Below are 19,316 nucleotides of genomic sequence, written 5' to 3' on the forward strand. Positions count from 1 at the left end.
CTTACCTATAGCAGCTTTTCGAAAACGCGCTTATTTTCAAATTGTGGATGACCACGGCTTATTAAGCTTATGAATCCACTTAAGTACGCCAACTTGATTGTTTCCGCCCCATAGCATTTAAATATTGCGCTGCAATCGAAAAACCTCGATAGTACCGCCGCTAAGCTTCGGAAGTAATCGACACTGGCATCCCTAACATAATAACAAAGATTTTTAACAGGATCAATAGGAGGATTTGGAACGGTATTTTCGATTTGGAAAGACGCTGTGAAATCATTTGACATATCTGTAGAATGTCCATGGAGGTATGTGTTGGTATATCCCAGTTCCAATGGCCAAACACTTAATGCAATCCCGGCCTGCAGAGCTTTGTGCCCCGGCTGCCGGTGGACAGCGAGTCCATCCAGTTCCACGACTGGGTCATTAGCTACGAGAAGTCGCACATCCTGAAGAGCAGCTGCCAACTGGGAACCGCCGAGTGCTGCCCCAAGGACTCGGCCGACCGCTGCGACCTCTGCCACTACCAGCACTCCCTCCAGCTGCCCCACCTGCCTGACATGGTGTTCCACAAGAATCGGCTGGTGCTGAAGCACAAGGACGGCGCCGCTCTCGAGTTCTGCCCCATGGACGCGCTGGCGCTGGTGGACAATGGGAAGCAGCCGCTGGAGGTCGCTTGTGCTCAGGAGTGGCGGGAAACGCGGTGCGTACTCCCATTGAGATTGGGATATGGATCGTTCTACTGTTGTTCTTCTATAATTTGCCCCAATGATTGAATTCTATACTCCAGTAACGAGCAGACAATGGAGGAGAAGTTCAAGCCTTTCGACTGGACATTCACCTCCACATACCAGGGCACCATGAACGAAAAAGTGCGGTCGGAGACCACGGATCAGACGCTGAACAAGTTCAAGCTGATGCAGCGCGAGAACATCATCTTCTACCACGATTTAACTCTGTTCGAGGACGAGCTGCACGACCACGGGATCTCGGTGATGAGCGTGCGAATCGTAAGTGCTGATATATACATATTATAGAGCCCTTCTCCAAGAAGCCCAACTCTTTCTGGCACAGCGCGTGATGCCCTCTGGTTTCTTCATCCTTTTGCGCCACTTTCTGCGCGTGGACCACGTGCTAATCCGGATGCACGACACCCGCTTCCACCACGAGATCGAGAATGACTTTATCCTGAAAGAGTACATCCATCGGGAGGCGCCTTGCACGGAGCTTCAAAACTCGGTGGCCTCCTGGACCAACCCGGATGCAATGCAAGAATTTGTGCCCGTGAAGTCCAAGCAGTTGCACAAGCTCTTCTTTAAGTAGTCCCGATGTCCGATCCTAGATGCCAGATCCCAGATCTCTAGGCTTATGTCAGTCCTCGCATTGGTTAAAACTGCTGCTATATGCGTTTATTTATTGCCAACAGTGTGCGCATGCGCAGACGACATTAAAAGCGATTTTCCTAAAAGGCACACTACGAGTAATGCTATTAACACGAATACAATATTGGGCGGACCAGCTGCCACATCCTCGCGCCTAGGCGGATCCCAGTAGGGCAGTCAGGGCCCGCTTGTAGTCACCAGAGGTCTCCGCCTGGAAAGTAAAGAAAGGAACGTATTGAAGCGAGATCCAAGTTCTTGCTTTTTTGGCTATGCCCTCTACACTACAATTACTACTTTGCCCAAGAATACTTTTTGGCAAGCCGATAATGAGATTTTGAAAAAAGTCCAAGAGCCAGTTTGCTTCGGCGTTTTAGAAATAATTTGGTGGGGATTTTGGCAGCATATGTAGCGTAAAAGGAGCACTTGATAGCGTGGAATAACCAAGACCAGGAATGCATCCGTTTCACCATAGGCGTGGCCAATACTTACGTCCTAGGACACCACAAACACCGCAACAAATACCGACAAGTAGGTGAAGAGAAGGGGAAAGGGATGCGTTAACCATGTGCGAGGCACTCGCGATTCTGCGAGATCCACTTACCACCACGGCGCTGTGCAGCGTACGGTTGTAGATTCGCTCGAACTCCTGCTTAATGGTCTCCAGGTCGATCTCCGAGCGGCTGACAATGATGCGGATGAGCGTGGCGTCATCGGTGCCGGCGCCATTCATGGCCTTGTACAGGCGGTTGGCGAAGAAGGCTGCCGGTGACTGGACGCACTCAACTGAAAGGTTAAGAGGTGTGTCATTTGGGCAAGTGTCTGTTACAACAATGAACAGTTTAATATACTGACCTATCGCATTCATGGCCTCGTGCAGCTCGTCGGACATCTCGTGCTTGATGGCCTGCTCGATGGTCTGCCCGGAGAGCTCCTTGTACTCCTCGAAGACGAGTCGCAGCTGTGGGAAGCTGGCGTGCGACATGATCCGGTTGAATACCTCCTCGTCCGTTCCCAGCTTGGCCTCGCCGGCCGAGTAGAGCTGGGCGGCTTGCTCTTTGGCCTGGTCGACGTCGACGGGCGTGTCCAGTCCGTCACGCACTCCGGTCACGATCAGCGTGAGCAGGCGGCGGAAGAAGCCGGAGGTCTCGCTGCACATCTGCTCGGCCAGCGGACGCTGGTAGCGCTCCTCGTAGACGGCCACGATCTGGGCCATCTCCTCGTTGGTCTTGGTGCACAGGATCTCGACGAGTGTGGCCTCCTCGGTGCCGATGCCCGCCATGGCTGCGTGCAGTTGCTTGCACAGGTACTCCACCGGTGGCATCATTAGACCCACGATCACGTCCTCGAACTTGCCGCCCAGCTCGTCCTTTAGATCGTCCACCAGGTCGCGCTCGAACTCTGCCTCGTAAACCGCCTTGATCGTCTGCCTCTGCTGGTTGCTCCTGCCGACGAGCACGTCGATGATCTCCTGCTCGTCGGTGCCGAATCCCTTCATCGCCGCCCGCAGCACCTGGGCGTCCTGGGCGGCGTCGAAGGGAGCTGCGTCCTTAACCGTGGGCACGGGCTGCACAGTGAAAATGTATTTATTTTTACCAAAAAAGTAATCTTTAATACTAGCAGCCTAACACATATTACGGTCATATTCACATCATACATTTGCAATAGTGATTTCTATGATCTCAATTTGTTCCATTCATAGACAATATCTGGAACATGCAAAGTAAGGAAGGTCTGGGTTTAAGTACCATCGCTGCCTCCTAAACTTTTCCATTTCGATATCACATTTCACATAGGAGAAAGTATGTATATGCAACTGGTAGCTGCATACAATGCTCTTCCTATGGTAACTCTCTGTTTTCGATAGAAACTAATATTTTGGAAAGTTGATACCTCCAAACCATATGCATTTTTCTTTCCGTGTAGCGAGTGACGCATCGCCGTGGCAAATCAATAAAATGCATAAGTGCAATAATGGAATCATATCTAGCCTGGCAGTCCAATCCACTCACTTTGTAGTCCATCATGCAGCTGGAAGATTCCTTGGGTTCCTGGGGCTCTTCAGTAGACGAATTCACAGGAATCAGCCTTTCTACTGGGACTTATTTGCGAATTCTTCTTGCGACGTCTTGCAATCTCCGCCTGCTTTTGCTGAATAATTCGGATTGGGAGGCACTGCACCGGGGTCTCTTTTCCGTGCTCTCCGGTTTGCGCTCGCTGCAGAGCACAAGTTTTACACACGGAGAAAAATGAGACTTGTTTGGATGGGAGAATCTGAAGGCAGCACTCGGCTACGTAATAAAATACACATCTTGTATTTGTTTTGGCTCAAAAGCGATCGTTTTTATCTAATTTCGTTTGTTTTAACATAGAAGGAATATTTTTGAATTCTTTTCGAAATATAAACCGAAAGATTTTTATTTAAAAGCGTTTGTTGTCTGTATTGGATAATGGATGCGATGTATTGCAACAAAGTTACCTGCTATTTCACCGTTTGAAGCCCATCCTGTTTCTCTCAGTGTATGAGCTTTCGCGAGCGCGAGAGAGAGCTTTTAATTCCGCTTCTAATGGAAGCTTCACTTGAATTCCAAAGTAACTGATTCATTCGGCACATTTTTTGAATTAATTAATTGAAACCGTAAAATGTGCACAGACATCTCGGTTTTAATGGAATTTTTAATGCGCTTTGTGCCGAAAGAGTTAAAAATTGATTTAAGTGGCTTGGAAAAAGTCGCTTCAAATGTTTTCAGATCTTAAAAAACAATCAGCAATGCTTCAAAATACCGTATAAAATCATTTCTGAGGGTATACACTTCATATCCGAGCCAAATAATAGACATCTTGTTCATGTAGGTGTATATAGATATTACGTTTATTTAATCTCGTTAAATAGGCTTCGCTATAATACATTTACATTTGGGCTCTTTCAGTTGAGAGGGGACGCAGCTCCATCGTCAGTGCTCGTACCTTCATTCCCGAGCCCCCACTTCCACTCTTAATACGTTGTTGTATAATATGTAGCATTTAATTTATTTATGTGTGGCTCTCAGCCTGCCCGACAGTCGAGTAAACGATCATTATTCTGCAATCCTGTTAGTTCCACTAATTTAAAATAAAGTATGAATCCTACTTGCTGTTCCGTTGCCACCACTAATCAAATTTCCATGGAGTCGGAGTCGGAATCGATAAGAAAATGTGGAAACTCCGCCAATTTCCGCCAATTTGGTTGCGATTGGTGGTGGAAACGGAACTGGGGAAATACCTATAGAATGAAACCAATATGGAGTAACAAAACAATGCATATACCAAACAAATAGATAAACTTCAAGTTCTGCTCTTCGTATATGTATATGCATGTATGTCGAGTTTCATTATAGAGAATGTTGCAGTTTCCCCTGATTTCTTGGGGGCTTTGGAGTGATTCTGAGCACTTGGACAGCGGTTGAGTTTTGAGTTCTGGGCTGGTTATACACAGTAGCGGGATCACAAAAGATACAAAAATACAAATTAAATTTCGTTCAAGGACGCTCCTGTAAGCTTAGCAAAAGTGGTATCGACTATCAACTACCAGTTAACCATATCGTCCTAGACCTCGTCGCTCTGGTTCATCTTGATCTCGCTAAGATGGGTGTTGAACCGCGACCATTCGTCGCGCGATGGCTGCGCCAGATTCTCGGCCACGTCGTAGACGTACAGCTTGCCGGCCTCGTCGCCGATGCACACGTGCAGGCCGGATGGGGTCCAGGAGACGCGGTTAAGGGCTGGTGCTCCCGCCACGACGATCGAGGCGGTCGGCACCTCCGTGTCTTGGTTGAGGTTCCACAGGTCCAGGCGGCCGCTGCCGTCGACGGCGGCGAAGAGTGCGGGATGCACGGGCGACCAGGCGACGTCCATCACGTAGTCGGAGTTGTCCTCAAAGGAGTACAACGGCTTTGTGTCCTGAAAGAGGTGCGGTATATTTAAATTCATTCCGGAGAGGACAGCGAGCTGGCAACTTGAACTGCGTACCTTTAGCGACCAGAGCTTGATGGTCCAGTCAATGGACGAGGTTAGGAAGAGGTGGCCAAAGTCCGGCGACAGCTGGTTGTAGTGCGTGGATATGCCAGTGATAGGGCCAAGATGGCGTTCGTACACCTCGTTGACCCCGGAGCGCAGGCCGTGGCGCGAGGCGGAGTAGACGTAGCCGTCCTCGCTGCCCATCACCAGGCTGTTGATCTCGTTGGCCGGGAAGGCCATCGATGTAATGGCAATGGCCTTCGACTGGCGCTGCTGCAGCTCGAGCGTGTCCTGTGGTTGCGACAGCATGTCCAGCGACCAGGAGCACAGCTTGCCATCCGAGGATATGGAGATGACGTTGTGCGCGTTCTGGGTGCCCACCATCTGGAGGCAGTAGACGGGATGCGTGTGCGCCGCGGCACTGAGGGGCGTGCGCTGGATGGGCGTGCGCTTCTGCACGCGATTGTCCCACAGCACAATCTGGCCCGAATAGGTGCCGCCGAGGATCAGGTTGGGATTGAACTTGGCAAAGCAGGTGGACATCACCGCGCTCTGGCAGTGGAAGACGTCCTCGGGCGTGCTCTTCTTGAACTTGGTGTTCCACACCATCACCACGCCGTCCGGCTCGTTGGGGCTCTCCTCGTTGTTGTGGTACGAGCCCACCACCAGCTCGGGGAAGTGGGTGGACCAGTCCATACTGGTGATGCAGCGGTTCTTCGACCAGCGCTCGTCGTAGAAGACGCGGTTCAGCGAGAGCCGCGCATGCGATCGCTCGTCGTTCGCCTCCTCGCTGTCGCCGCCGCCGATGTAGTCCGTGTATATGTCCACATTCTCCGAGAGGGCCCGTTCGATGACGCGGCCGGCGCGCACCACGAACCGCTGGAAGTTCTCCGACAGTATGATCATCTGCTTCTGCTCCTCGGACAGCTCGTTGACTGTGGGAAAGATGGAGAGGAGGAATATTTGTGGAGAGCTTGTTACTTGCTTAGCACTGATCGAAACAGCATTTGAGCTTTTATTATTATAAAATGCATCAATATGATATCATCATCATTTTGAAGCAAAACATAACAAAACCTTAAATATAATAAAATAGTTGGCCAGCATTAACTCACCCTCCTTCTTCACTTCGGTCTCCTTCTTGATCTCCAGGGGCGTGATGGCCGGGGCGACGTCCTTGACGGTGGGCAGGCCGTGGGTGAGATAGCCCGGGGGCAGCTTGGAGGTGAATCCGTTGCCCAGGTTCTGCAGTGAGCTCTCTTCGTCGTCTCCTTGGGCATCAAATGCAAGCACTGTTTAAGGTATAAAACTAACACAGCTAGAGGAACATGACAATCGACAGAACAGGAACAATTCTACTTTCGGCTCTGATTGATTCGATCTGATTCGATTTGGTTTTGAACTTATTTGAGTTTAGATTGAGTTATCATTACGCGTTCTTCTTCGCCTTCGTTTGCTTGGCTAGGAACTGCAATTGTCTGAGACATTTGGCTTTGTTTGTGGGGCTCCTTGGGGCGGGATTGTTGGTATGGATTTGGAGACTGGATGGGATAGTGTCATGATTTTGGTGGCAGTGGTGCTATACGAAGCTCTAAGTGTGAGGGGGAAAGCGAGAGAGAGGGAGGGAAGAAGCATTGCAGCACATTGTTTCCTCTCGCCTGTCCTCGTCTTCTTTCGAGTGTGGCTGTGTGCGTGCGTGCATCACATCGGGGGAAAGGGATAGAGAGAGGCAGAGAAAGTGAGTGAGTGAGAGGGAGAGAGAGAGAGAGAGAGAGAGAAAGGGAAGATGTGGCGGCAGGTGCATGGCTGTTAATAAACTGTTAAACACTGTTAAAGGCACTCACACAGGTGCATATATCAGACTGCAGTTGGTTATCGATATATACAGTGTTAGGGCATGGACAGGTGAGTGTGCGAGTGTGTGCGCTTGGTGTGGTGTTTGGTTTTCGGTTCTCGGTTTTGTTTTTCACCTGGTTAATATACAAAGCCAATTACTGAAATCAAAAATTTACATTTTTCCTACTGCGGTTTTGCTCTGGTTCTGTTTCGATTGAATCAACGTTATCGCTATTGTACATCGTTTTTGCATTTTTCTCCACCCAATTTATAATTGCTTGCACTTAAAATTATTTAGTTTTATGCTAGAAATATATTACACATATATTAAACAAGGTTAAGCTAATGGCCGATTGATCGATTTCGATTCTGTAACAGTGCTGTAATTGAAGAGGGTATCGGTTATCGGGATCAATAGCTGAGAGAGCGAGAGAGACAGGCAGGAAGTCACTCGCTGCCGAGTTTGCATGAGAGTGAGTGAAATGGAACAAGCCTAGCTTCCTGTCGCTGCTGCGTTTTCGTTGTTTTCTTGTGCGATAAGTTTTTGTTAGTGGTTAGGACATTGTTAACTCGGGTTTCAGGATGAATGACTGGGATTAGCAACACGACACACAATGAGGGGCGGGCAATGCGGGAGCATCACCAGTCATGCAAATGTAGGATGTACACAAGCAGAGATGAAGGAGCGAAAGAGTCGGAAAGATAAATAGAGAGAGAGAGAGAGAGAGAGAGAGAGAGAGAGAGAGAGGGAGATAGAGCGAGAAAGGGCATTGGTCCGTTTTTTACACTTTTGTGGGGGCGTGTGTGTCTGCTTTTTAATTCGCTTTCCAACACTGACACCTCACAGGACCGATTTAAACGCGCTGACTTTTCTGGGATTTTGCTCTAAATTCTGATTTTGTTTCGCTGGCAAAGTGAGAATTGGAACGTTCCTATTTTGCTTCATGTCGATTCCGTCACTGTTCAATATTTTGGTTCGGGCGGCTGGCCTGTACCTACCTGTGAATTCATCCTCCCACTCTAAACCCGGATTAAGATTGTATTCATCTTGAAGAAATATAAAGAAATAAATATATTGTACAAACATTGCTGGTATTTGGTAGTTTGTGATTCTTCAAATCAAAACGAAAAAAAAAAAACATGACTTTGGCTTTAGCATACCGCCCATTTAAATCGACAAATCGATCGATAGTCAATGTTTAAACAAAATGCATACGGTAAGAAGTGAAAAATGTTGGTTTTTAGTGTGCTCAACACTTGTTGCTTGGCGAAATTATCACACGAATATTTAAAATATGATTAAGTAGGGTATATGTATAAGTACTATTAGCACACAAGCCTGGCTCATATAATGGAACACAAAAGGTAGCGAGGGGAGGAGAAAGTGTTTATAATACAGCTTAGGATGTTTAGCTAATATATCTGATACGCAATCATACAAACGATATTAAGATAAAGGCTATTCGTGCTTACAGATGGAGGTTCTTTTATACGTGTGTATGTTTGGGTGGGTTATGCATTTGATTCTTAGACAGTAGCATAGACTTAAAAATACTCTGGGGAAAAGAAATCGAATTCAAATATTTAAGTAATAGATCGGTTATGCTAAAAAGTACAAAAAATCTAAATTATACCTTTGGTACGCATGTTTTAGAAGAACCGTCAATACTTATGATGGGTCATACATAAATTAAGACAACAAATTACAAAAAAAAATTAGTTTAAAACTCAACTTAAAGCGATTACGAAAAGTACTTAAACGAATAAAGAACTTAAAAATTGGGTGGAGATTACAAATTTGCTTTTCATTTTCCATTCAATATGAACGATTTTTACACAAGGTCTATAAGATCTGATACGAACTGATACGAATCTTTTTTCAGGTAGTTATCGAGCTAATTGAAACAAATGTCATATAAATCATATAAAATGTAATAAATATTTGTATACAATCCCGGTTGGGATGCAAATCAAACGACCAAATCGGAAACAAAGATCGAAGAAGCAACCACGAGAGGCTAGGACATAGGGCATAGACATAGATGTATGTATATTCTAGGATAGGATTACGATATCAAGCGTACACTAAGCAAGTCAGAAAAACTCTAAGGAGGAGCATAGATCGTGTTGTGGATAGAGATAGAGCAAACTACACAAATACATAATGCGAGTATATAGATAAGTTCGGCATAGAGAGGTTTAGATTCAAGGTAATGGTAATATATACGGCTACGGGTATAGATAAATACGATACGCTTCTTACGGGTGGCACACAGACCGCTACGGAGGCTGAAAAGTTCTAGGTACGGAATTACGCATACAACGGGGACTACTCACCATAATAATCCGTAGCATGAGCTGCAGTTTTTTTTGCGTGCGTGCCAAAAACAGTTAAGAGGGAAGAAAGAGAAAGTAAATAGACAAATTATTAAATGCGCTCGAACGGTGTACACTCTAATGATCTATGGGTTCGGATGTGGACATGGATGGATGTGGATATGGATATGCATGTGGATGGACAGATTGATGCTTGGCAGCGATAGCCATGCGGAAATGAGTCGAGACTGCGGCGTAAATGAAGCGAAACAAGGCCAATTGGTGTAATGCTTGGTGCTACCAACAACCTTTACAAAAACGCAACAAAAATTAAAGTAATAATAATAAAAATGAGTGTTTAAAGAGGGGGTAAACATTGCGTTGCAGTACTATTTACAACCTATATCATATTAAAGTTTAGACTTCATAGGGGTGGACAGGAACGATATTTTTAATAAGTTCGGATCGAAGCGTTTAGAGAGTGTGCTGAATTGCATAAAAGTAAACAAAATAGTGACGCGTCGTGTCTGAGCTTTTCTAGTTCCTAAATTATATACAATAAACTAACAAAAACAAATGATGGAATAGATAGAAGGAAGCAAAAACCAATAATGCGGATAGGCCAAATCAAGAGAAAGCTGCCATAAGATGATCAATCGACCAGCAACTGCGTTTCTTGGGCATTGCAACCAAATTGGGCCGAGGCAAAAAGGAAGCTGTCTAAATTCAAGCAGTCCAGTAGATAGTCCGCCGAATTGTCTGCGCATGTACGATGCTGACATCCTTCTGCCTGCAGAGCCTTGGAGCAAATTTAGACTAAGTCGTGTGGGCGGTTCACATGGAGCCACTCGTGTATTCACATGTGTAAGCCGCTTCGTTTTGTCACAACAATATTCGTGTGCTGATGTGTGATTAGGTGTGGAGTTTGCTTAAAATTAAGATTAGTACCTTTACGTGGACGCCACCAGTCCTCCATATATCCTGACAGAGGCGAGGAGTGGCAAGAAAGAACTGTATTTGTTATTTTATTTCACTATGGATTATGGTTTCTGTTTGGATCTTTGTTCTTTCTCTGATGGGAGGGACGGGAGTTGGGGGCACTTGATGGGGGACAAAGCGCGGAAACAGGGTCAGCATGCAGCGGTGTAAACTAGCACCAGACAGAAAGGGACAGTTGGGAGCACAGACATGGACAGAGAGAGTGTGAGGGTGAGAGATGCACTGCTCCTCCGGCGGACGGAGACGGAGTCGGGGAAACAGGAGCGCAGGGAAGCCAAACACAGTTAACAACGAGACCAAGAATAAGAACGGCGACAGTAGCGAAAGATGGAGTCAAACTATGGATAGTGGTTACAGTAGAGCCCAACCAGATCCCCGCCCGGGGGCAATACGCACCATCGCCGTTTCCGCCTCCGGTACTGGTCGTCTGGGTCTGCTTCGTGTAGACCAGCGTCTCTTTTGGTGGAATGTTCGTAGCCTGCACATTGTAGACGCTCAGGTTGAGGGGCTGTTTCTTTCCGCCGCTGGTGAGGGTGTACATAAAAAATCGGTATTAGTTAGGAATGGGTTAAATAGCAATAGTAATAGTACCTCAAATAAGGATACATAGATCGTAAAAAGCCCATTGTCCCATTTGTGTAATACTAAGCCTCAACAATTCTTAAAACGACTAGCGCTAAAATTGAATCGTAAAAATTGTGTCTGGATTGCCACGCTTCCTAACCAGGATTCTACATATTCTACAGTTGTTTACTAATTCAATTTGGGGAATAAAATCTCTATGACTATAGAAATGCCTACATATGTATAATATGCCTAATATGTCTAATTCACTTCTGCTTAAGATGGCAATTCTACCCACAAGGCTTTGCTATAAGCTGGCTCACCTCTGGCCATTGACGGTGGCTTGGAGGCTGGCGTCGGGGGTCTGTGTGTTGGAGTTGTCCGATGTCATCGAGTTGACGGAGGAGAGTGAGGAAAGGACCTCGGAGACGGGGGCCACGCCCAGCGATGACAGCATTTCGTCGAGATCCCTGAAAGAGGCGAACAAAAGTCGGATGATGGCGGTGCTGAGTCAGCTCCGAGGAGCAGCGTATGGCAAACCCACTTGCGCTGATCCTTGTCGATGCCTGCTCCGCCGCCAATGCGACCGGCCGCCTCCTCCATGTCCTTGATCTCCTTCTCGCGCCGCCGGCGATCCTTCTCCTCGCGCAGGGCGGCCAACTTGGCCTTCTTGCGTTCCAGCTCAGCCTTGCGATCCATTTCTCGGGGGGATTAGCTGCTGCGATTTGCTGTTCGAGTGGGCTTTCGGTACGGGACTCTCGATCTCTGGCGGGCCAAGTTCTCTGCAAGGGGAAAGCATGATTAATGGTCGCCAATATTGGTAGCTCTGATGATGTCACCAACTGCTGGCCAGAAGCAATGAAAGTGGGTGCGCTGTGTGGTTCTCCACCGCTCGCTTGGCGTAGCGCAGCCAACGCATATGGTCTCCTATCGCCAAGTGGAGCTCATTCCCCGGTAACCCAATGAGTGGCCGTCACCTTACTTTCCTTTGCTCGGCCAAAAAAAAAAAATCAATAATCCAGCGATTGGACTGTGACGTCTTTTCGCCCTGGCTGCGTTTTTCAAATCCCTTCTCTCACTGCTCTGGTGATTTTTCCATGAAATGCACAAAAACCCACCTCTTGACTGTCTTTACTCGATGTTCGGCTGCTTTTTAAGTACTTAAATCATCATTTTTCAACAATGTAAAAATGCGACTGACTTTAATGTTTTGACTAACTAGAGATGGAACATCGCTCACGGCCAGTTACTTGGGACAGTTATTGGCATACGAAGGAGTTAATGGGCGCGGCTGGTTTATAAATATGCCCAAAGGGTGTGGAAGACTAGGATCCCTAGCGGAATTCCCAATTCTCAATTAACACAGGTTTAAACACAAGAATAAGCTTTTACTGCTGTACGACGATAGTTGTGAACAGCTGTCGTGACAGCGATAGTTCCACTACTCCCATGCTCTAGCGCAGCGGTCTGGCAGCACTGCTGCGCTTAACAGCACGCTGTTAGTTACAGTTACATTTCGCCTACACTGCAACATAATTTATATATATTAATATTTATATTTATTTATTATATTATATTATTTAGAAATCATGCTTAATATATAATTATATTACCATATAATTAATAATAGGTAAAAAATATGTCAATACGGAGATATGCAGTATTTTAAAATTGTTATGTAATAGGTGGTTTACAGTTATGCACCTGTATTCTCATAATCTAACTATGAAATATCTGTGTTGCTTTCTGAATCGTAACTTTTAATTTATAGATCCAAGATAGGTATCTGCAGGTAAATTGGAATAATAATAATAAAACCCTAATGATGGTACACAGATGCCCCATATGCATGCAAAATTATATAATCCTTTTAGGTCTAAAATTCGGCTAATGCCTACAACTTATTGGATTTGTTTGATAAGAAAGCGGAGTATAAAGTACTACGAAATGTAAAAATGAATTAAGAAATACCGCTGAAATTCCCCTGGTGACTCAAAACTAACTGACTTTTCAAAAAACCTTCTGAAAGTATGTACAACCATGTATGTGCAACCATGTCGTGTTTTAATTGCCCCTCCAAAGCGACAATTACATTCAATGCGCGTCTTTGGTCTTTGGGCCAGTGAAATCACCAGAACCCGCCGTGGAAATAGAAAGCGCACTTGGGCGATGTATGCCACAATTTGTGCCACCAATGCCAGCTGTTGCTGCACCACCGAGTCCAGTACGTGCCTTCGGTCGCAACTGAAAGTATCTGTAAGATACCGAATCCAAGGAAGCGGTTCTCATGGGGTAAATGCGCCCATTAAACTTTTTGGGGATCTTATTTCGTTTCGATTTGGCGCATCTGCACATCCGCACATCTGCATTTAAATGCCAGGCATTGGACGACCCAAAAGCTGTAGTGAGCGAGTGGCTCGTTTCGTAACCGCATTGATAAACCGGACTCGAACTGGAATCGCTCCGATGATCCCCATGCTGCAGCAAAAACCTTGAATTGCCAAATCTCCGCCTGCTCAACTTTTTGCTCCAGGCCGACAGATCTTGCACATGGGCGGGTGTTGGCCAACCGATGAGCGGATACTTAATATCTTCGCTTTTTGCCCAGGCCAAACCAGTCGAGATGCCAGCGCGATTAGTTTACAAATTAGTTTGCCAATTGAATTTCAGATTTAGACGGCTGGCCGGGCTACCAAGAACCACCTCCACCTGGGTTCTCCACATGGGATCGGGCGAGAGTAAAAGTGTATTGTTAATTAGCCACTACGCGCCGCCAACCTAAACTAGTTTCGCAGCCCGTCTGGTTTGGCCGCATCTCCGATCTCTCCGATCTCCGATCTCTGATTTTATTTTCATTATTTTTTATTTCTTTCCTACTCCGAGCGGAGCGGATCGATCGCATCTCCCAAGGACAGCGGCTTTTGGGTCATTTCGTGGTCGCTTAGCATATTTATGCATATATTATGTACATATATTACCGGCATGCTCCGCCGCTCGGCCGCTGGAAGCATCGGGATGACACAGTTTTCCATCTCATGGGCGTAGCTCCTCGGAAATGGCTGCGTCTCGCCCCAAATCCTCAGTAGATCAGTTCCCAAAACTGGAATTTCTATATTGTATCGGGCATTTCATTGGATTCCTATAGATCTGCATGTTTCTAATAGAGATATCAATTTGTGAGATACATTTATACATTTTCACTTGCTCTTGTTAATTTCATCATGTTTTAATATTTCTAAATGACAGTTTATCAAAGTGGGCTCGTATTTTAATTATGCATGTATCGTATATATTATCTCACCTAATTTTGCTACATTTTCCATTTGCGGGAGTGGCGTTCGAGACCAATTGGGTGTGTTACTCATTACCAAGACTTAAAATATGCATATTTGCATTGTGTATATAGTATAATTACAAAAAGACCGATCCAGATCGAAACTACGCCCATGGCGTGTCCTCTTCAGCCTTGAAGCCTCAACTTTTGGCTGGCACTTTGGACGAAAGGACGGTCTTCCACTCCAACTTTTCACCAAATGGATTGTACCTGCTTGGCTTCATTTGTTATGGTCATTTGTGTGCTGGCCTTTTGTCGATCGGTGTAAGCCATTTGCATGCGGACCATCAACTCAATTCGAGCCACCTGAACTCGGGGACCGTTGACGCATATGAATTTGTTTATGTTCATTTTGGAGTGTGTGTGTGTGTGGCTTTTTTGGCCACATCGACACACTGATCGCAGGGAACGAATACCCTACTCGAATCGCATCCGTTGGCCGCTCCATTGCATTTGGCTTTTTGACGGTCAATACCCGGAAATGTGCAGCTTACAAGCGGCGATTTTTTATTTTTGCACGGTGTCAACTATTTATTACCCTATATGCTTAAGAACAACCCGTTTTTAGCATCTACTTTTATTTTTTATTTATTGAAACACTAATGGAAATCCATTTAACATCTGCTCTACCAGCAGGAATGACCGCTACCGCTAGATGGCTCTGCAGGTCAAGAGCACTAAAGAATTCGCGGCATTTAAATTTTAGGTACGATAAATAACATTATAAATAAAATAAATAAATAAATAACATTGCCATTGACTATCCTCAAGAGTTCGCTTATAAATGCATCGAATCATTCCCTAATTCTTCCAAGATTCCGATGCAATCTCCAAATCATCTGATACAGGTGGCGCTTTCAACACTGAAGAATTGCACACTAAGCTAGGGCATCTCGCCAGCGGTTTTCCGGTCCTCGCCCCTGGACTTTCTTGTTTTTGTGCCATTACATCTCCGGCTCGCCTTTCTTCGTCGCCTTTGGAGCCTCGGCTCCATCCCCATTCCCAATCCCATTCCCATCTCCAGCCGCAGCTCGTTTGGCCTGGCTCGGTTTCGTGTGGAAGTAGTAGTGGTGGTGGTGGTGGTGGTGGTGGTGGCAGTGGCAGTGGCGGGGGCGGTAGTGGCCCCGCCCATTGGCATCACTCTGCCGCAGCCGACGGCGTCGTCGACGGCGACGTCGAGCAGAGCCGGTAAAAAGTCTTGAAAAGTGCGCCTCTTTGGCGTTCCGTTGTTAGTTTAGTTTAACCATCGCAGCGCTTGAGTCGCGATTAGTTGCTCAAGTACCCAGTTGCCAGGATCGTTGGTTGCTCTGCTGTTTTTTTTTTGTTCTCAAATCCCGAGTCCAAAATGAAGTTATTTTTATGTGCCATTGCTGTGACCCTGTGTGTGGCGACAAGTGAGTGTGAATCAATGGATCATGGATCCGTGGGAACAATGTGGATCGTTCAGAGTGGATCAGTGGTGGTGCCCAGCCCATCCAGCCAGTCACAGTCGCAAATTGTTGCTAATTACTTTGACACTGACACCGAAATCAAGACTACCTCGGTCTGTCGCTGTGTGTTTTGCATATCGAGAGTTTTTGGCCAGCTAAGAGCTAAGAGCCATAAGTGGCTAATGACATTTAGCCGACTTAGCAAGACTGGGCCCAGCCTCAAATGTTGAATCTGGTCGCGATTGCGGATCTACGGGCCACATGCAGATCGAGATGGAGGGCCGTTTTCCGTCTGGAAAAACTGGAATGCTGGCCAAGCCCAAGATGCTGTCTGGCTGTCTGGGTGTCTGGCTGTCGGGCCGCTGGTTATGCAACTCTTGCATACTTTGTTGGCCAAGTGGAGAACCGCTCTTCTCGGCCGCCAGAGAAGTGCATTGAACCCGGAGCGAACGTCGTAATCTGGGCATCATGCTGAGTATGAAGCCTGCTCTGACATTTAAATTTCGACATTTGAAATCACTTACCGGTGTGTTGAGGAAATCTGAAGTTTCAGTTCCGAATTTCGTTTGTAGAAGATATTCTCAGCATTGCGGATGCAAAGATGTATAAAAGTATGCAGTGATTTTCGCATTGTGTACATTTTTGTAGCACACTTTTAGGCGCCCAAGTGAGAGATTTCAGATGGGTTGAGTAAATAGAGTAGATACCACCCTATATCATAGTGGGTTTCTGGTCAAAGTTATCCACCGATAGCAACCTGTTCCAATGGAAAACCACTGATCATTTCTTGGGCCACCGCACTGAGTGGCGGCAACCAGGAAACCGCGAATGCGGAATTGCCAGCGGCAATCGAACGGCGTTTAATCTGTTACACTTTCGAGTGCGACTGGGGGTCGCCAGGAAAGTGAAAGTGGGAAAACCAGTTGACTAAAGTGCTTGTTTCTTTCCTCTGTTTCCCACCCCCCACCACCAGCAGCCGTGTCCGCCGCCAACTTCGAGTGCCCGAAGCCCAATGGCCAGTTCGCCGATGAGGTGCAGTGCGACAAGTTCTACGTCTGCGACGACGGAGTGGCCAAGGCGAAGCTCTGTCCCGATGGCCTGGTCTTCGATCCCCTCAACCGCAAGTTCAACAAGTGCGACCAGCCCTTCAATGTGGACTGCGAGGACCGCACTGAGCTCCGTAAGTTGTTTCCGAAACTATGTCAAGGCAAAGCTAAACTGGTTACTCCAATTACATTGCATCATTAACTTGCTAATGGGCGCATCAGTTGAAAAGATGAGTTGGTAAAGAATAAGGAGCCGTTTGCCAAAAACGTAGCATACTTTTGGACATCTCTATATTTGAAGCAAATACACCATTACAATGAGCTTTCCAAGAGTAGGCCTACGTCTTTTGGCATTGCCACTTCAGATGATAGCTCATTGCAGTTATGTAGCTCCTTGGTAGACGGAGGAACTAACCCTGTTCGGTTTCCCTTCACAGAGGAGCCCAAGTCCAGCAAGTACTGCCCGCGCAAGAACGGCTTCTTCGCGCATCCCGATCCCGCCGTGTGCAACATCTTCTACAACTGCATCGAGGGCGACGCCCTGGAGACCAAGTGCACCGTGGGCCTGCACTTCGACGAGTACTCGGGCACCTGCGTGTGGCCGGATACCGCCAAGCGCGAGGGCTGCAATCCGGAGCAGAGTAAGTGGACCGGTTGAGTCGCAGTGCGGCGGAGTGGGCTAATGGTCTGGCATGTTGTGTGTGCTTTCAGGAACCTCCGAGACCGGCTTCGTGTGCCCCAAGGATCAGCCGAAGACCGACGACCGCGGCCAGGTGGTGACCCACCCCAAGTACCCGCATCCCACCGACTGCCAGAAGTTCTACGTGTGCCTCAACGGCGAGGATCCCAGGGATCTGGGCTGCCAGCTGGGCGAGGTCTACAACGATGCCACCGAGATGTGCGATGCTCCCGAGAATGTGCCCGGCTGCGAGGACTGGTACAAGGATGTGGACGACAAGAAGGACTAAGCCACTTCCGGTCGCTTCTCCTTCTCCTCATCACATCCACACTCACACTCATGCGCACGCACACACAAGCACACTGAGAGAAATTATCAATCAAATCAAATCGAAACACACAGATTCGCGTCTTAGTCACTTAAATTTAGTAGTTCTAGCCCATTTCCTATAGAGCGTATGTGTAGCAGTTAAACTTCAATACTCCGACTATCTATTTCTTAGCTATCTTTCTCTATTCCTGACTGTTCTTCACCTACTTCTAGCTACTTTTCCAACTACCCAATCTCCATTTCTGTGCCCAACCGAACGCTACCAAATTGTTGTGTATATATTTCCCGCTTTCAGACTTTCGCCTTATTATTAAACAAAAAGAATAAACTGAATTTTTTATAAACCACTCCTGTCAATCTGATCTATCTTCCAAATCCTAAGACTACTACTACTCCATATACTGTTTTAGCTATCCTATGTAATCTTCGCCTGAAATTTCAATTTTCCTCTGGTTTCTCTTTGTTTTCTCTACTTTACTTCTTATTATATTCCTAAACTAATTTCCTGTCTATAAGGAAACCCTCTTTACAAACTTCTCTTCTTCTAAAAGTTTCAACCTCGAATCTTTTCCATTCTATTTCCTTCATTTCTTCCTTTTTACCCTAAAAATTTCATATTTCAAAACAATTAAAGTGTGTAAACTGTTAAGCTAAAGTTTATTATTCCTAAAATGCTCTTTTATAAGCATTTCAATCCTGTAATCTTGTACTTCACTTCTACCTCAAGTCTTAAATCTAAATCTTTTCTATACATTCTATCTTCCTCATAAATATTTTCTTGTATTTCGATGTATAAATACTCTTTTAGACTGTGCTATATTATTTATTAATAAACATCTTGACTTGCCTGCAAAATCCAAACGATAAGAAACTTTCACGTAGCTTATTTAAGTAATCATGCAACCGACTGTAAACCCATGACACCTAACCTCACTCCACATTCTCCGATCTTTCTCGAATTAAAAAACTATATATTTCGAATCTATACAAAATTAGTGTGCACCTCGTGGGGAAATAGCAGGGGGGATAGCGGCGATTGACCAATCCATCAAACCTTTCACTCCACACGCAATATCGGATAATCGCCGTGGACGGGCGGGATCGGTGCATCCATTATCCATCATAGCCCTTTGTCCCTCCATCGCTTGCAAAGAGTCTTTAATTGGCCGAGTGGCCAAGCGGACCGCACATTTACACATGTAAATGAACACAGAAAGCAGGCAAGAGTGCTTATGCAATCGCCGCAGCACGAGCGAAGCAAAGCAAAAGCAAGAGTTTTGCAATAGTTAACAATGTAACGGCAATCGGCAAACGGGGCCCAATCATGAATGAAGCTTATGGTCTGCGCGAGCTTTGCCTTTTACTTTCAATCACACATGTTGCCAGAGAAGCTCGATTTCCGCCCTGGCG

The 19,316-nt window shown here is 46.3% G+C and overlaps 4 protein-coding genes across 30 annotated transcripts; 2 read left to right on the forward strand and 2 right to left on the reverse strand.

Moving 5' to 3' along the window:
• The first annotated feature begins 166 nt into the window (after nucleotides 1–166).
• On the forward strand, nucleotides 167–1,469 carry LOC6615096 (TIP41-like protein). The gene is made up of 4 exons (XM_032724678.1): nucleotides 167–305; nucleotides 366–700; nucleotides 788–1,007; nucleotides 1,072–1,469. The coding sequence occupies exons 1-4, from the start codon at nucleotides 294–296 to the stop codon at nucleotides 1,318–1,320; spliced, it is 816 nt and encodes a 271-aa protein (XP_032580569.1). The 5' UTR covers nucleotides 167–293; the 3' UTR covers nucleotides 1,321–1,469.
• LOC6615097 (annexin B10) lies at nucleotides 1,385–3,545 on the reverse strand. 2 transcript variants are annotated; one of them, XM_032724677.1, is made up of 5 exons: nucleotides 3,389–3,545; nucleotides 2,232–2,943; nucleotides 1,981–2,162; nucleotides 1,869–1,871; nucleotides 1,385–1,590 (listed from the first exon to the last, which is right to left on the reverse strand). In XM_032724677.1, the coding sequence occupies exons 1-5, from the start codon at nucleotides 3,401–3,403 to the stop codon at nucleotides 1,534–1,536; spliced, it is 969 nt and encodes a 322-aa protein (XP_032580568.1). In that variant the 5' UTR covers nucleotides 3,404–3,545; the 3' UTR covers nucleotides 1,385–1,533. The 2 variants fall into 2 exon arrangements, with proteins under 2 accessions (XP_032580568.1, XP_002039513.2); XM_002039477.2 differs by lacking the exon at nucleotides 1,869–1,871 and having other exon boundaries at nucleotides 3,389–3,544.
• A 675-nt stretch (nucleotides 3,546–4,220) lies between these two features.
• LOC6615098 (cytoplasmic dynein 1 intermediate chain) lies at nucleotides 4,221–12,439 on the reverse strand. 25 transcript variants are annotated; one of them, XM_032724783.1, is made up of 10 exons: nucleotides 12,206–12,437; nucleotides 11,632–11,869; nucleotides 11,411–11,557; nucleotides 10,920–11,047; nucleotides 10,473–10,535; nucleotides 9,546–9,596; nucleotides 8,208–8,255; nucleotides 6,488–6,664; nucleotides 5,385–6,307; nucleotides 4,221–5,315 (listed from the first exon to the last, which is right to left on the reverse strand). In XM_032724783.1, the coding sequence occupies exons 2-10, from the start codon at nucleotides 11,784–11,786 to the stop codon at nucleotides 4,962–4,964; spliced, it is 2,046 nt and encodes a 681-aa protein (XP_032580674.1). In that variant the 5' UTR covers nucleotides 11,787–11,869; nucleotides 12,206–12,437; the 3' UTR covers nucleotides 4,221–4,961. The 25 variants fall into 25 exon arrangements, with proteins under 25 accessions (XP_032580674.1, XP_032580679.1, XP_032580678.1 ...); XM_032724788.1 differs by having other exon boundaries at nucleotides 10,473–10,505; nucleotides 12,206–12,436; XM_032724787.1 differs by having other exon boundaries at nucleotides 9,546–9,566; nucleotides 12,206–12,436.
• Nucleotides 12,440–15,654: 3,215 nt separating this feature from the next.
• LOC6615099 (protein obstructor-E) lies at nucleotides 15,655–18,253 on the forward strand. Of its 2 annotated transcripts, none has more exons than XM_032726564.1 (4): nucleotides 15,655–15,815; nucleotides 16,825–17,031; nucleotides 17,335–17,538; nucleotides 17,609–18,253. In XM_032726564.1, the coding sequence occupies exons 1-4, from the start codon at nucleotides 15,767–15,769 to the stop codon at nucleotides 17,863–17,865; spliced, it is 717 nt and encodes a 238-aa protein (XP_032582455.1). In that variant the 5' UTR covers nucleotides 15,655–15,766; the 3' UTR covers nucleotides 17,866–18,253. The 2 variants fall into 2 exon arrangements, with proteins under 2 accessions (XP_032582455.1, XP_032582456.1); XM_032726565.1 differs by having other exon boundaries at nucleotides 15,656–15,815; nucleotides 16,828–17,031.
• The last annotated feature ends 1,063 nt before the right edge of the window (nucleotides 18,254–19,316 follow it).

This window comes from Drosophila sechellia, chromosome X, assembly GCF_004382195.2.
Source record: "Drosophila sechellia strain sech25 chromosome X, ASM438219v1, whole genome shotgun sequence".
Lineage (NCBI taxonomy): Eukaryota > Metazoa > Arthropoda > Insecta > Diptera > Drosophilidae > Drosophila > Drosophila sechellia.